The sequence below is a fragment of the Myotis nattereri genome, assembly GCF_964212035.1.
Source record: "Myotis nattereri genome assembly, chromosome: 8".
Taxonomy (NCBI): Eukaryota; Metazoa; Chordata; class Mammalia; order Chiroptera; family Vespertilionidae; genus Myotis; species Myotis nattereri.
The window spans coordinates 66,161,981-66,177,468 of record NC_138083.1 but is presented as its reverse complement, the minus strand read 5'-3'; the positions used below and the strand labels follow the sequence as shown (position 1 = coordinate 66,177,468).

At 56.2% G+C, this 15,488-nt stretch overlaps 1 protein-coding gene across 4 annotated transcripts; it reads left to right on the top strand.

Moving 5' to 3' along the window:
• The first annotated feature begins 372 nt into the window (after positions 1 to 372).
• Positions 373 to 15,231, top strand: TPRA1 (transmembrane protein adipocyte associated 1). Of its 4 annotated transcripts, none has more exons than XM_081096456.1 (11): positions 373 to 828; positions 7,744 to 7,884; positions 8,074 to 8,206; positions 10,814 to 10,900; positions 10,993 to 11,065; positions 11,177 to 11,256; positions 11,801 to 11,911; positions 12,050 to 12,110; positions 12,306 to 12,408; positions 12,509 to 12,589; positions 13,838 to 15,231. In XM_081096456.1, the coding sequence occupies exons 1-11, from the start codon at positions 764 to 766 to the stop codon at positions 14,079 to 14,081; spliced, it is 1,179 nt and encodes a 392-aa protein (XP_080952582.1). In that variant the 5' UTR covers positions 373 to 763; the 3' UTR covers positions 14,082 to 15,231. The 4 variants fall into 4 exon arrangements, with proteins under 4 accessions (XP_080952582.1, XP_080952583.1, XP_080952585.1 ...); XM_081096457.1 differs by lacking the exon at positions 373 to 828 and adding an exon at positions 970 to 1,280; XM_081096458.1 differs by lacking the exon at positions 373 to 828 and adding an exon at positions 1,066 to 1,280 and having other exon boundaries at positions 8,141 to 8,206.
• The last annotated feature ends 257 nt before the right edge of the window (positions 15,232 to 15,488 follow it).

The following is a 15,488-nucleotide window of genomic DNA, read 5'->3' as shown; positions in this document are numbered from 1 at the left end:
GCTAGGCGAAGAACAGGGTCCAATCTCATTCCAGCCCAACTGTGAAGCAACTTTGTTATCATGGGATGCGTATCTTGGGTTTTCTGGGTTAAGTGGATGTCGACAATTTGCACCAGGCACTGAGTCAGCCTCAGGACGATGCAGGGAATGTGACAGGCACAGTTCTGTCCTCATGCCACTGACATTCTGGTGAGGCGGGAAGGCTGATGACTAACTAAGAAGCAAATTAATATAATGTTAGTGAGACGGTGCTCAGAAAGAAAAAAAGGGCATTATGACAAAGGCTGGTAGCTAGAATGTTAAGGAGGGTATGTGACCAAGAGCCAGCCGGGCAGTGGACAGATGCAGGGACCCGCAGGCAGGAACCAGCTTGGTACAGTCCAGGAAGAGAAACAGAAACCACTGTGGCTTGAACAGCTGAATGGGGGCTGGGGGGGGGGGGGGGAGCAGTGGGCGATGAGGACTCGGAAGAGGGGGCGGGCTGTGAGCGGCCAGCGTGAGAAGAGCCAGGAGAGAACACAGCACAGATGCCAGGAAGGCTTCATTGAGGAAGTTACCTGAAGAACTGCTGCAGCTAGAAATGCGAGCGGAGGCAATTCAAAGCAGAGCGGCTAAGCTTTGTCGTTTCCTGGTTGTGTGGCTTTGAACAAGTTATTTAACATCTCTGAGCCTCAAGTTCCTCCTCCGTAAAATGCGACTAGTAATAACCTCCCTGCAGGGTTCTTGTGAAAATTAGCGCCTGGAACCTGGACGAAGCTCAGGAATGCCAGTGCGATGTGATGGAGGCTGCCCGGGCCGCGTGGACGCCGGTGGGAACGCGTCATTCAGGTGCGTGGAGACGCGGCCGGGGCTCCTCCCCGCGGCGGCTTCCGGCCCCCGCCTGGGCTCTGCCTTTGAGGTCAGAGGGCCCCGCCCACTTGGCATCTGATTGGCTCGTTCCGCTACGTAGCACCATTCCTATAGGCTCTTGGGGGCTGGGGCGGGTCCGAATGCTCCGAGGAAGGACTGTGGCTGTTTTTGCAGTTTTGGCTGAACTAAAAGGACGCGCCTTCCTTCCGGGTCGCCGCTGCGAGGAGGAGCCTCACGGCGTCCCGGGAGCCGGTGGGCCCGGCTCGCTGATCGCCTCTCTCCCTCCCCTCTGACCCTTCATTTCCGCGGAGCCGGCCGCCTGCCCCAGGCCCTGGAGGCCGGAGTCCCGCGGTCTGTGCCGCGTCCGCGCACCAGCGGCTGCGGATGGGCGACCGCGGCGGCGGGGCCTGATCGCGGCCCGGAGCCCCCAGGTAAAAGGGACCCTCGGCTCCTGTCATTGGCTTGAAGCCCTACCGCCGGGCTAGCACCTCCACTCCAGAGAGGTCCCCGGCCTCCGCCTCCCATCTCCAGCCCTTCCCCCTCCCCGCGGGTAGCCCTGGAGCCTGGGTGCATTGGGGGTCTCTCCGCGGCGGCTGTCAGGGTGCCCGGAGCTGATGGGGACTCCCGTCCCCACAACTGGACCGGGGCCCACCCGCCCCCCTCCTTCCTCCGGGGTGTCACCACTTCTCGCACAGCCTCAGAGAATACCCCGTTGGGGAGGTTTCAGAGGGCCCAGGGGGTCTCTGGGTGCTGGGGCACCAAGGAGGAGGGGACGAGGTAACTGGGAGTCCAATGGGGGGTGGGGAAGGCCCTAGGCGGGGGCAGTGACCACACAGACGTAGCTGCACAGGTCCAGGGCTGTGGCTAGTGAGCAGGGCTTGCTGACCTGTGGGTTGAGGCTGTGCAGGAGGAGGTCTAGGGCCAAGACACCCCCACATCTGGGCCTCTGTTCCCATCGACAAACAGGGTGACAGGCCTGCCTCCAGCTTTGCTGTGGCCTTCAGCCGCCTGAAGGGGCAGGGGGGTGCTGTTCATGTGCCCAGGCTTTGCCCTTGTGCGAGGGGCCACCTGCAAGCCTGGAGGACTCTGCGTCCACAGGACCAGGGGAAGGAGGGGGGAGTTGTGCGTGGGGATGGGCCTCGGGGTCCTTCCACATGGGTCCTTCTCCCGCTCCCCAGAGGGGCTGGGTTGCGCTGCACTGGGGATTTTTTTTGCCCAAATCATAACATTTGCTGAGAACTTATTTTGTGCCTGGCCCTGTTCTAGGGTATGGGGCCACGAGCACACGGGGGTGGACAGCTAATAAATAAACACGCAGCCAGGGCCACTTCTGACAGAGGCCACGTGCCGTAAAGAAAACACAGTGCGGGCTAAGCCGGGAGAGATGGCTAAGGAGGGCTGCTCGGAGGGGGTGGCCAGAAAGGTGAGACGGTCCTGGGAGAGGAGCAAGCCCCGAGGTAGGCAAGCGTTTGGAGAACAAGATGAAAGCCAGGGCCTGGGGAGAGGAAGGGACTGAGGCAGAGCAGTAGACAGGGGTCGGGTCAAGTTGGGCCTTGAAGGCGAGGGAAGGGGCCCAGGGCCTCTCTTCCTTCTGGGGGGCTCCCGGTCGGGCTGCTGGCAGTTCACGTGGAGTGGCCTCTCTAGGACAGTGTCCACAACGGCTGAAGGATAAGGGAGTTTAAAAGCACAACAAACAGCCTGCTGGGGGTTGGAAGCACGGAAGGGCGTTACGGCGCCTGTGAAGAAGTATCGCCGGCCTCTTTCTTCTCAGGGCTTTCTGATTCCCCAGGCTTCCCACCTGGGAGCTCTGGGAGAGGTTTGGTCAGTCCCACTGCACAGGTGAGGGGTACGGAAGCTGCGGCCGGGAGAGGGGAGGCACTGTCCAGGCGCTCACAGCAGGTCAGGGCGGCATGACCTGAGCCTTGCTGGCCTCTTGCCCTGCAGCCTGGCCAAAGACAGAGGGAGAGACGTGGAGGCCCAAGCACTGGGTGGGAAGATAGCTTCTGGAATGTTCATGACGTCAAGAGACGCCTTCCCCGGGTGGGAGAAACTGTCTCGGTTTCTCTGATCCTGGGAAGCTAAGACCAGAAGTTCGCTCTACGGGGAGTGAGCTGGAAGGGGCTATGGAATCTCCTGTCTCACCGTCACTTGAACATTATCTCAGGTCTCCAGAACCCCCTTCCAGTTGTAGACTCCCTGTGCTCAGCATGGTGGCCTGGTCCTCATGTGGGTACAGCGAGGCCCCGGTTATACCTCAGCAATCACATACAGGCACAGAGGAGGGGGCTTTTGTCTCTGGGGGTGCCTGCTGGTCAGGGAGGAACACTTTCCTCAGGAGACTCCCCATCTGACATCGCATGCTCTGCCTAACCAGCCGCTGACTAGGAGAGTGGGCCCACCCTCCCTGGCTGATCAGAGCTTCTGTGCGGGGCACTGCTGGCAAAGGGAGGACGGCCATTCACTTGGTGGACTGCCTCGTGCATGGCGGGCCATTTGGCAGTCCTGGACTCTGTCCGTGAAAAATCCAGAGCACCCTGCCCCCGAGCCCCTGTGGCACCCGGAGCCCCTGTGCACCTGCTGGGGTGCCCAGTATTGCTCTGCACAGTGGGCTTATACTCACTGAGGTTCAGCTTCTGGTGCTGGGGAGGGCTCTGCCTGGAACACAGGCATCCTGGAGGCGGGTCCCGGAACAAAATAGTAGCTGGTAGCAAGAAGAAGGGGGCAGTGTCTGCTGAGGGTGCCGTTGGCAGTGTTGGCCTCACTACTGCTAAGTATCCGGGGGCTCAGGGCAGACACCACACCTGCCTTCTTTGCTCTCTTTTCTCCGTCTTTGCGTCTGCCAGCCAGTCTTGTGGTCTAACCTCCCTAAGGTATCCCACATCCCTCCACCCCACCCCACTACCACCACAGTTTAAGCCACTGTCCTCTTGTGTCCTGACTGGTGCAGTATCTCCTGAGTCTTCCTGCCTCTACTCTTTTCCCCCGTTTAGTCCATTGTTCTCGGCAGCTGACAATGACTCTGACTTCCTTTCCTCAGGAAAATGGGACCCTGTCAACTGCTTTCGGAACACCCTTCTCGATGCACTTAGAATAAAATCGCATTGCATGAGGTCATGTGGCCCTGTCTGACCTGGTCCCACCAACCTTTCTGATCTCATGTCCAACCACACCGGCTTGTGTTTTGCCCTTTGAACAGGCCAAGCCTGTTTCTATCTCAGGGCCTTTGCATTGTTGTCCTCTCCCTGGTTGCTCTTTGTCCACATTGTTTAAAGGCTGGCTCCTTCCCAGTTATTTGGATCTCAGCTCATATTCACCTTGTGTAACAGCCCATTTTAGGCAGCACCCCTTTGAGTTCCCTGGGATTCAGGCTTAGCCATTGAAACAAAGGCCAAGATAACAAGATAGATTATTCCTGTCTGTTGCATAATAGTCTTCATGCAACCTGTTCAGGACATGACTGGAGCCCTACCATGTTTAGGACCCAGAAGCCTTTCTTCCCTCCTTCCTTTCTTTTATTAAGATTTTAAAAATTGATTTTTAGAGAGAGAGGAAGGGAGAGGGGGAGAGAGGTAAACATCAGTGAGAGAGCAAAATATTGATTGGCTGCCTCCTGCATGCCCTGTAGCGGGGATTGAGCCTGTAATTGGGGCATGCGTCCTGACTGGGAATGGAACTGGCAACCTTTGGGTGCATGGGATGATGTCCAACCAACTGAGCCACACTGGCCATGGCCAGGCTGTTGTAAATGTTTCCCTCCACATCCCGCGTGGTTCAGGGTTCAGGATCTGGAAGAGGAGCCGCACACAAATGAAAGAGAAGAGAGAAGAGATAATTTGGAAATATTGGGGGGCCAGGTGGGTAAGTCCAACTCAAGGGGAAGGACTTCCACTGGTGCTCAGGCCTCACCAACCTTTTATTGGTTTGGGATACACCCATACCCCTTAGGCAGACAAGTTCCAGTAACACACAGACTATCTTATCAATAAGGATTTACATGACCATCCGGTGGGGAAGCTATCATTATCTGGACTAACAGTGGGTGCACAGCTCTGACCTTTGCTAGGGCTTCAAAGGTCACTAGCCTTCCGGGTTCTCTATCTTCACCTCTCTGCTAGTGAAGACAATAGGCGGTTTCCCACATCAGACACCTTTCTTATTACTCTGTTATCCTCAATATATGTGGCTTCTGTCTTGTGATCTAAGATGGCTCTGCTCTTGTTCCTATCACCACATTCAGATTCCAGCCAATGGGAACAGAGAAGGACACAACCTGAAATTGGCAAACCTCACTACTCAGGTCGTGTTGGATACAACTGGTTCATGATACAACCTGTTCACATGGCCACAGCCAGGGGGAGGGGACCTGGGAGAGTGGCTGTGAGTCTGGGAGGCATGTGCAAGCTAAATCCAGGGCTCTAGTTCTTCAGGAAAGGATGCATGTTGGGGACTGCAGCAGTCTCTACTGTTTCCTGTCCTGTACCAGCGATTGCCAACCTTTCGGACCTCACTGTCACCAGTGGTCCGTGGACCACCGGTTGGCGACCGCTGTTTTGTACCACTCCTCTGTGCTCTTACTGTCTCAGCACTTATCTCTAGAAGTTTGCTTTTAAAGTGTGGGCTTTTGCACTGGCTCTAGGCCTCCCCTCCTAGAAGGAAGGCCCTCTGGGGGCAGGTGTGTCCCAGCACCAGGACTCCTGCCTGGCTCACAGTAGGTGCTTGGCACTGCCCGCCATGGGTGGGTGGAAAAATGCGTGAATGAAGGAAGGGGTGGACTTCTTTGGTTGCCTTTCCCATTAGTAGAGAACAGGAAGGAAACAACTTCTGTTTTTGGACCTACTATGTGTCAGGCATATGTTCTCTTTAATTCCTCACTGTTGGTATGTCCTCAAGTTGCAGGTGGTCATGCGATCCCAGAGCTATTCAGTGGCCTGTTGGTGAGAGGGATGGAGGGGCCTGAGCCCCAGGTCTTGCCCAGCCCTTGGGAGTCTTTAAGCCAGAAGCAGCACTCGTTTCATGGCTGTGAGAAACAGTGAGCACGTCCCTGCATTCCCTCTAGCCCTGTCTTGGCCTGCTGTTGTTCAGGAATAGTGCTAGTGCCAGATAAGCACGGGCTCCTGTTGCAGTGCTGCTAAGCATCCTGGGCTGCTCCTTGCTGAGTGGGACACCTATGCTCTTGGCGTGTAAAAGAACATCTCAATTTTTAAAAATTTACTGAAGTGTAACCCATACACGTGCCCAAAGCAGAGGTCCATGGCTCAATGAATTGTGACACAGTGAGCGCACCAGGGTACCCACCACCCAGATCAAGTATCTAGAAGCCGGTGTGCCTCCCTCCACCCCTCTACCCTCCATCCTCCACAAAGGTGACCCTTTCTCAGTCTCTCCATGGGGTTAAACCACACGTTTGCTCTGCTTCTTGTGTGGCTTTCTCAAGATTCTTATCTGTGAGGCTCTTCTGTGTTGCTGCCTGTAGCAGTAACCCATTCTTTTTATTTCAGAGCAGTATTCCACTGTTGTTTATATGAGCACTGCTGTTCTCACATGCATTCTCATTTGGGCTGCCCGCAGCTCGGGGCTATTATAAACATACCCCGAAGTGGAGACATGGGCATAATTCTGTCCAAGTCATCATTTTAAACGCTGGCATCTGTTACATCCTGGTGAGCAGGCCACACCTGGCTCACCTGCCCTGAGCCCCCCGAGCTCCCTGTGGAAGTCCCTGCCACTGTCGATGCAGGCCAGCTCTACTGATTCTCTCCCTGAGTTCTGTGACCTGCAAGCCTGCCTCGGTTGTCCACGGTGGCTCCAGGACCCTAAACCACCAGGTCTCCTATCTTCAGGGTGGACTCTGACCTCTCATTCTCAAATCATCACGTGGGTGCTGGACTGCCCCCCACCCTTCACACTTCCTCAGCAGCTCTTCTCCCTCCCTCCACAGCGCCTCCTCTTCTCTCACCCTCTCCACTTAGAGACCTCTGTGCTTCTCGGGGCCAGTGCAGTGTACCCTCTAGTTCAGCTGTGGGCAAACTACGGCCCGTGGGCCGGATCCGGCCCGTTTGAAACGAATAAAACTAAAAAAAAAAAAAAGACCGTACCCTTTTATGTAATGATGTTTACTTTGAATTTATATTAGTTCACACAAACACTCCATCCATGCTTTTGTTCCGGCCCTCCGGTCCAGTTTAAAAACCCATTGTGGCCCTCGAGTCAAAAAGTTTGCCCACCCCTGCTCTAGTTGTATCTGTCTTTCTAGGGTGGCAGCAAAGGGAGACAAGGGCTTGAGGGCCACTTGAGTGTGCATGATACCCCGCGCAGGCACTTGGCGGCTGTGACCGCACTCGGTCTCGAGGTGGGTTCTGCCTGGGTGTGGAAGGCTGGAGCCGAAGCTCAGCTACTGAGGACTTCATGTGTGTTGGCTGTTAGGGGCACCTGACGTCACGTATCTAGTACTCACTGCAACCTCACTGGATGGACACTTGTTACTCCCATTCCTGGGTCAGGGGAAACTGAGGCACAGAGAAGACAAGGGAGTAAGAGGCCGGCTGGGGCACGAGCTGTGTCTCCCTCAGGTTTGGAGTGACCAGCAGAAGTGATGCCAAATAGCTTGCATTGCTTTGCCTGGCAGAGAGGCAGGCTCAGCCATTGAGGGAGCTTTCATTGTTTGGGGGTCATGAGACAGACAGACAGAGCCTGCGACAAGGGCCTGGGCCCCTGTGTGGGGTTGGGTTGGGCCATGAGCAGGAGCACACACCTCACCTCCTGCCTGGTGTGATGGGGAGCGGGCAGCAGGCTCACTGTGGGCAGCCCCTCTGGTACTCCCCTGGGAGCCTGAGACCGGAGGCCCGGGCTGCACAGCCTCTGCGTTGCTAACCTCGTGGCTCTCGCTCCCCCAAGGCTGGCTGCTGGCAAGATGGAAACCGTGCAGGAGGTGGTCTGGGCCAACGGGAGCACAGTGCTGTCCCCACCCCTGGCCCCCAACATCAGCGTGCCACATCGCTGCCTGCTGCTGCTGTACGAGGACATCGGCACCTCTCGGTAAGGCAGTCACAGCTTGTTTGGCTGCCTGACTGTGTGTGAGCGGGTTTTCCTGGTGCGTGTGTGTGTGTGTGTGTGTGTGTGTGTGTGTGTGTGTGAGAGAGAGAGAGAGAGAGAGAGAGAGAGAGAGAGAGAGAGGAATGCAGACACAACCTCACTAGTGAACTGGTTTTTATACCTGTTTGCTAGGGTCCGGTACTGGGACCTCTTGCTGCTCATCCCCAATGTCCTCTTCTTCATTTTCCTGCTCTGGAAGCTTCCGTTTGCTCGGGCCAAGATCTGCATCACCTCCAGCCCCATTTTTATCACCTTCTATATCCTGGTGAGTTCACTCCAATTGGTGACAGAAAACCCAACTGCCACTGGCTTAAGCAAAAAAGGGAATTATTAACTGCCTCTGAAATGGAAAGTCAGCTTCAGGTATGGCTGGATCCAGGGGATTAAGTAATGTCATCAGGACTGTCTCTCTGCATCTCTGCTCTCCTCTGGCCTTATCTCAGATGAGTTCTCCCCTTATGGTGTCAAAGATAGCCAAGAGCAGCTTAAAGCTCATATCCTGCTTTTCTGCTAACTTAGCAAAGAGTACCCCCAGTGTAGACCTGGACTGCCCTCTGATTGGCCCACTTTGATTCTGTGTTCAGCCCTGAGCCAATTACTGTGACTATGGGGAATGGGACACTTTGGAGCTGGGATGGTGGGGTCAGCTCAGCCTGACCAGAGGAGGATGCTAGTCCCTGGAAGACAAGTGGGGAGCCATTACTAAAGGGAAGACGAATGGATGCTGAGTGGGGAAAAATTACCCAGTGAGCCTCCATCCATCCATCTGAGACCTCCTGCCTGTTGTGAGAGCCTGCATTCTCCTTACTCAGTGGTCTTGGTGGGTGTTGCCTGGGGAGAGGTAGCAGGGCTGTGGCTGACAAGGCAGTCCCAGGTGTGAATCTCGGAAGTCCCCTTCTTCAGGACTCAGCCTGACCGACTGGAGTCCTCCCTTTCTGTGCCTCTTGGCGATCACTACCTGAGAGCTGAGTGGCTCCCTGGTCTCCCCTTTGTGGCCGGAGTCAGAACTTCCCACTCAGAAGAATGGGTAGTGGGCAGGCAGAGAGGCAGGGGAGGCTGTTGGTAGACCTGCTGACTAGACCCCAGCCCTGTGAGGTGGTGTCGAATAGGGTTGGGGATCAAGGCCTGCTTTCTTCTTTGCCTTCTCCCACAGCCTCTCTGACCATTTACTTATTTGTGTGTTTATTCAGCAGATAATAATCATCTACTGTATGTCAGACAGATGCTCTTTCCGGGGGAGTGGGCAAGAAAAGAAACCCAGGGCCAATGCCCAGGAACATGAGGCAAGGCCAGGGGAGTCAGCACTGGCCCACCCTCTTCCTCCTGGGGACTTGGTCCTGGAGAGGAGGCAGGGGTAAGAGTGCCCTTAGGCAGACCACCTCCAAACCCCAGCTGTGCGGGATGGCCTTGGGCCAGTGGCTTGACCTCTCTGTGCCTCAGTGCCCTTCTGCATGTCAGATTTGATTTAGCTTGTGGCACTCCTGTGAGCACCAAGTGACAGCGTGCATAGCTTCTGCCCAGTGAGGGCTTGGCATACCGTAGGCACATGGCAGTTGGTTGCGTCTGCAGCCTGCCCTGCTGAGGGGTGTAGGCCTCCCCAAGGCTTAGACGTGGCTTTCATGGCACAAAGGCAGAGTATGTATGAATATGGGCTCTTCTGTTTGTATGTGTCAGAAAACTAAAACCCACAGAAGCCAGACTGAGAAACTGACAAGTCCCAGGGCTGCGGGCACGGCTGGATTCAGAGGCTCAGTGATGCTCGGGCTCTGTCTCTATCTCCTTCTTAGCTTGGTGTCTTTCTGATGGCCCTGTCTCTAGCAGTCTCCACCCTCATGGCAGCCAGGCAGCCCCAGCAACTCTGGGTTTGCATTCCCTCAGCTTTTTTTCCCAGTGATTGCACCTCTTGTCCTGGCTGTGACTTTCATTCAACTCCCTTAGGTACCACCCCATTCCTAAACCAGTGGAATGGCATACTACAATGGCCAGCCCTAGGTCACAGGTCAGTCCCTGAAGTCAGGAGTGCTGGGGTCAGTCCCCCCAAACCATGTGAAGGAGGAGGGTGGGACAGGAATGAAGCTGTTGGCAGAGGAAGAGGGTGGGTACTAGGTGACAAAAGCTACAGATGCTGAGCACAGGCACTTCTGCAAAACCTACTCCTGTGGCACCTTCCCTAGGGTCTGGATGCCTCTTCTCTGTGGCCTCCTTTCTCAGCCCCCAGGTCTCAGAATTAAAACCATTACTATGACAAGACGAATGGCAGTTGTGGACCCAGTCCTTACTGAGTACCAGGCACACATCCACATTTATTTACTCACTTGAGGCCCGATGCACGAAATTCATGCAAGAGTAGGCCTTCCTTCCCCCGGCTGCCGGGGCACCAGCTTCCTTCTGGCACCCGGACCTGGGCTTCGCTCACAGCCCCGGCTTCATCTGGAAGGTCGCCCCGAAGTCTGTCCTAATTAGCATATTACACTTTTATTATTACAGATTTGATCCCTCAGTGCTCAGATGCAATAGGTGCCATTATTACTTCTATTTCATAGATGAGGAAACAGGCTGGAGGAGCAGTTACTTGCCTGAGGTCAGAGAGGCAGGAAGCAGCGGAGCTGGGATTTGAGCCTAGGCAGTCTGGCTCTATCATGTCACCCTACTAGCCATTCTGGAGCTGTCAGTGTAGTTGGGACACTGAGGCCCAAGAGGGGAGGACCAGGCAAGTGGAGGGTGGCCTCCCTATCTCCTGCCTTGTTTAGTTTAGAATCCTTCTATTCTGGAGGAACCAGAACTGCTGCAGATGTGGGGGGTGGGTTTGCTGTCCTTGCGATCCCAGAGGTCTGGTTCCCTGACTCCACCGCACCCCCTTCTCACCCACCAGGTGTTCGTGGTGGCGCTAGTGGGCATTGCCCGGGCCGTGGTCAGCATGACGGTCAGCACCTCGGATGCTGCAACTGTTGCTGATAAGGTGTGGCTGGACCTGCTGGCAAGGGGGGTGCTGGGCACTGGGGAGAGGGGTGACTGGGCCCCAGGCTGACACTCTGCCCACTCTGTGTCCAGATCCTGTGGGAGATTACCCGCTTCTTCCTGTTGGCCATCGAGCTGAGTGTGGTTATCCTGGGCCTTGCCTTTGGTGCGTCTGCTGCTGGGGCTAATGCTCGCCCTGCCCCTCCCTGGCTGGGGGCCAACCCCACCATGGTCACCTGGGCTGGCTCCTGCTGACTGACCAGCACATTTTTTCCAGGTCACCTGGAGAGCAAGTCAAGCATCAAGCGTGTGCTGGCCATCACCACCGTGCTGTCCCTGGCCTACTCTGTCACCCAGGTAAGGAGGTGGGTGGGGCGGGGCAGCCCTGGGGGCTCCCTTCCAGTCAGCGAAGGCCAGACCTCCTGGTCCTGGATCTGGGTTTGAATGTTTATCAGGTGCAGTGTTCTCCAAATTTAGTGCATCTAAGGAGTCACCTGGTGCGCTTGTTAAAAAGGCAGGTTCTGGGGGCCCTTCCCAGATTTCCTTCTTATAGATTTCCTTCTTACAGATCTGGGGGGGGGGGCCGGGGGGGGAGGGCATGCCCATCACCTGGGGTTTCAGCAAGCCGCCAGGTAGGAGAATGTAGGTCTGCAGACCACATTCTTAGTTTGGGTCAGGTATTGCCCTTTCCCCAGCTCTGTCCCCTGCCCCAACTGGGCCTGTTCTGGGTGCTGTAGCTGGATGGGAAGGATGTGACCAGAGAGTCAGCTGGAGCAGGAACCCCTGGGGACCAGGCTGGGCTGGGCTTGGTGTGGTGGAGAGCTTCTGTGGTGAAGGCCGCAGGGACGGGACTTTCCAAGTGGCAGAATCCTTTGAGACCCTCCCCTGCCTGCCCTTGCAGGGGACCCTGGAGATCCTGTACCCTGATGCCCACCTCTCAGCCGAGGACTTCAACATCTATGGGCACGGGGGCCGCCACTTCTGGCTGGTCAGCTCCTGCTTCTTCTTCCTGGTGAGGCAGAGGGTGGACCCTGGGCCTCGACCCGCTGGGAGTGGCCGGGTTAGCCGGAGCCTGACTCTGTGGTACCTGGCCTAGTTCCAGGCCTGGTGCTCCCCAGCACCCTTCTGAGCCCCGCTTCTGTCTCTGTAGGTGTACTCTCTGGTGGTGGTGCTTCCCAAGACCCCGCTGAAGGACCGCATCTCCCTGCCTTGTGAGCTGCTCTGGGACACTGCTGGGTGGGAGGGTAGGGAGAATCTGTTTGGGCCATGGTGGCCTGGAGCTGGAGAGCCCTGGGTGGGAGGGAGGGAGGGAAGGAGGGCTCCTTGGGGGACCGAGGGGTCCCAGTAACACACTGGGATCAAATGTGGCGGAGAGGACAGGACCTCACGCTCCCCCCATCCCCCAGCGCGGAGAAGCTTCTATGTGTACGCAGGCATCCTGGCGTTGCTCAACCTGCTGCAGGGGCTGGGAAGCGCGCTGCTCTGTGCTGACATCATCGAGGGGCTCTGGTATGGAGGCTGGGGGAGCTGGGACAGGGAGCCCCAGGCTGGGGAGGTTCCGCCCAATGAGGCATGCTCCAACCCGCCCCCCTTTGTCCCCCTCCCCCAGCTGTGTGGACGCCACCACGTTCCTCTACTTCAGCTTCTTCGCGCCCCTCATCTACGTGGCCTTCCTCCGGGGTTTTTTCGGGTGAGTCCTCCCACAGGGGCCCCAGAGGGAGGGAGTGAGGGAGGGAGTGGGGGCTGGTGGGCTGGAGGTCTTGGCAGAGCTCCAGGCTTTCCAGCCCACTGCCCGGGGTTAGAGGGCTCCAGGCGCCCCCGCGTGGCTGCGGGCGGAACCGCGCCTTCTTCCTGAGCGTGTGCACCTGCCTGGTACAGCTTCTAGAGCTAAGACAGGAGAGAGGGGCAGACGAGTGTCTCTGTGTGTGTACATGTACACACATGTACATACATATACAAACACACACGTGCACAAATGTACATATGCACACCTATACATATTATATATGCAACACACATGGAAATATACACTTTACTGTACGACATAGACAGTAGCTATGCACATTGTCCTGCACTTGCTGTTTTTCATTTAAGAATAGATTAGTCCATTCATTCCTCAGCACACACTCACACTGCCATGCACTGCTATACCCGAGATACAAATGGGAACAAATTATACACAGATTCTCGTGCCCACAGAGCTTCTATTCTAGCTGGGGGTGACTAGGCAGAGGAGCAGGGTTGCGGGGAGTCTAGGGTGCATTTGAGCACGGGGTGGGTGTGCACATGTGTGCTTGGAGGTCTCTTAGGGAGATGGGATGCTAAAGACGTGAGATTGAGGGTTGGACCCCAGGCCTCTGAGGTGGTGGAAGCTCATGTATTTTTCCCCAATCCAACCTTCCCCACCTGCCAGGTCTGAGGGAATCTTCCTTCTGAATGGAAAAGCTGGGAGAGGGCTTTAGAGGTAGGGTGAGAAGGACTAGGTTGATTCCAGCCTAGTTCCGATCTAGCCTCGGGCTCCTGTTTGCAAATTGGGTGCAGTTTTTTCTCCCGCAAATAGTGATCCTGAGGATTGAGGGAGTGGGTGAGCTCAGAGTGCAGGGGTGGGGTCATGGCCAATGCTTGCTGAGCATGCTGACCTGGTACTGCTTCAGGTTGGTCACCTTGCACGAAGAGCGTCTGAGGTTGGGGTTGTGGCACCCATTCTGGGTGAGAAAGCAGGCACAGCGCCTCCTGCCCAAGCGCACACAGCCAGGAGGAGGAGGCTGGCTGTTAGTCCTGTTGGACTCCATGGTCCAAGTGATAGGGACCTCAGGTTTGGCGTTAGGCAGCCGTAAATGCATTTCCTCCTGGTCTGATGGCCTCATTGCCCAATGAAGGAGGGCCTTTCTGGACTCAGACTGTGGGACTCCCCATACCCCTCTGTTCTCCCTACTAGCTCGGAGCCCAAGATCCTTTTCTCCTACAAATGCCAAGTGGATGAGACTGAGGAACCAGACATGCACCTGCCCCATCCCTACGCTGTGACCCGGCGGGAGGGCCTGGAGGCAGCAGGTGCTGCCAGCACACAGTTCGACTCGGCCAGCGGCGTGTCCTACCTGGATGACATCGCTTCCATGCCCTGCCACACCGGCAGCATCAACAGCACGGACAGTGAGCGCTGGAAGCCTCTCAATGCCTGATTGCAGCCGCCGGGGCTGGAAGGAGTCCGGGGCCTGTGGCTGGCAGAGGGGAGAGGAGGCCAGGCAGTGCAGAGTCCTGGAGGACGAGGCCAAGGGCCTTGTGTGGGTGACAGTGCTCTGCAGGCTCTGTCCTTCCCCCTGGGCCTCCGGTGGCCTCAGCCGTCTCTGCTCTAGCTGTCTCCCCCCCCCGCCCCCTTCTGTCTGTCTGCCCTTGCCCTGCTCCACAATGTGGTCCAGATTATGATCTCTTACGCTGGCCAAGGACACCTTTTCTCCAAAGGAGAAAGCCTGGGCACCCGAACCGGCACCCCTCCCGACAGCACTTTGGCCTTTTCAAAGCTCACTCTGGCAGGTGGGCTGAAGTGTGTATATTTTCTTGATTTATTTTTTAATAAAAAAGAAAAGGAGCACAAGGTGTTGCCGTGGAGATTCTGTAGGGAGCACTGGGGCTGGTTCCTTTCAGGAGCCCGACGGCTGGGATGTTCAGAGATCCCGGCAGATCCCTCTGCATCCTGAGCCCAGGGAGGCTCAACCAAGAAACACTGGGAGGTGGCGAGAAATCTGGCCCCAGCCATCTCTGTTTGAGTGGAGGGGACAAGTGTGGAAGAAGAGTTGTGGTTTCTGTGGGCGGTCTTCCCGCTCTGTTGAAGTGTGTGGCAGTTGGAATAAGCCCTTCGGTGCCGTCCTTTCTCTACTAGTGCTCTCTTGGCTGGAGCCAGCCACTCCCTCCTGCAGCTCCAGTCTTACCCTCTGTTAAAAGGGATGGGAGGTCTGAATGTTTGTGAGGACTAGGAAATAGTAAGTGGGGGTGACTGGCACCTGGGAATCGAACAGTAAGGACAGCATATTGTTTTTAGCCTCTGGAGCAGTGCTTGGCACCCAGCAGGCACTCCGAAGACAGGATGCTGGGGGATGACACTCGCAGTAAGAATGGATGCGGCCGAAACCGGTTTGGCTCAGTGGATAGAGCGTCGGCCTGCGGACTGAAAGGTCCCAGGTTCGATTCCGATCAGGGGCATGTACCTGGGTTGCGGGCATATCCCCAATGGGAGATGTGCAGGAGGCAGCTGATCGATGTTTCTCTCTCATCGATGTTTCTAGCTCTCTATCTCTCTCCCTTCCTCTCTGTAAAAAATCAATAAAATATATTTAAAAAAAAAAAAAGAATGGATGAGATGAGGTGACAATGGGCGGAGTCAGAGTGAGACACTGGGATGGGAAAGTGGAAGTAAGAGGGAAGAGCCACGTGTCCATGTTGCTGCTGGTGCAGCTAACTGGTTTTGAGTCCTTCAGCAGCCGGAGGAAAAAGGGGGTCGCAGTTATGTAATTCCCACTCAGAGGGGAGGAGGTCTTAGCCGAGGCCGTGGAGGTGCTGAGAGTCAGACTTGGCACCTGCCTCTGCTACTG

Coding starts and splice junctions, on each gene's coding strand:
- TPRA1 (XM_081096456.1), top strand. CDS start 764: ATGCCAGTGCGATGTGATGGAGGCTGCCCGGGCCGCGTGGACGCCGGT. Junction 12,111..12,305: donor GGACCGCATCTCCCTGCCTT/GTGAGCTGCTCT, acceptor CCCATCCCCCAG/CGCGGAGAAGCTTCTATGTG. Junction 12,409..12,508: donor GACATCATCGAGGGGCTCTG/GTATGGAGGCTG, acceptor CCCCTCCCCCAG/CTGTGTGGACGCCACCACGT.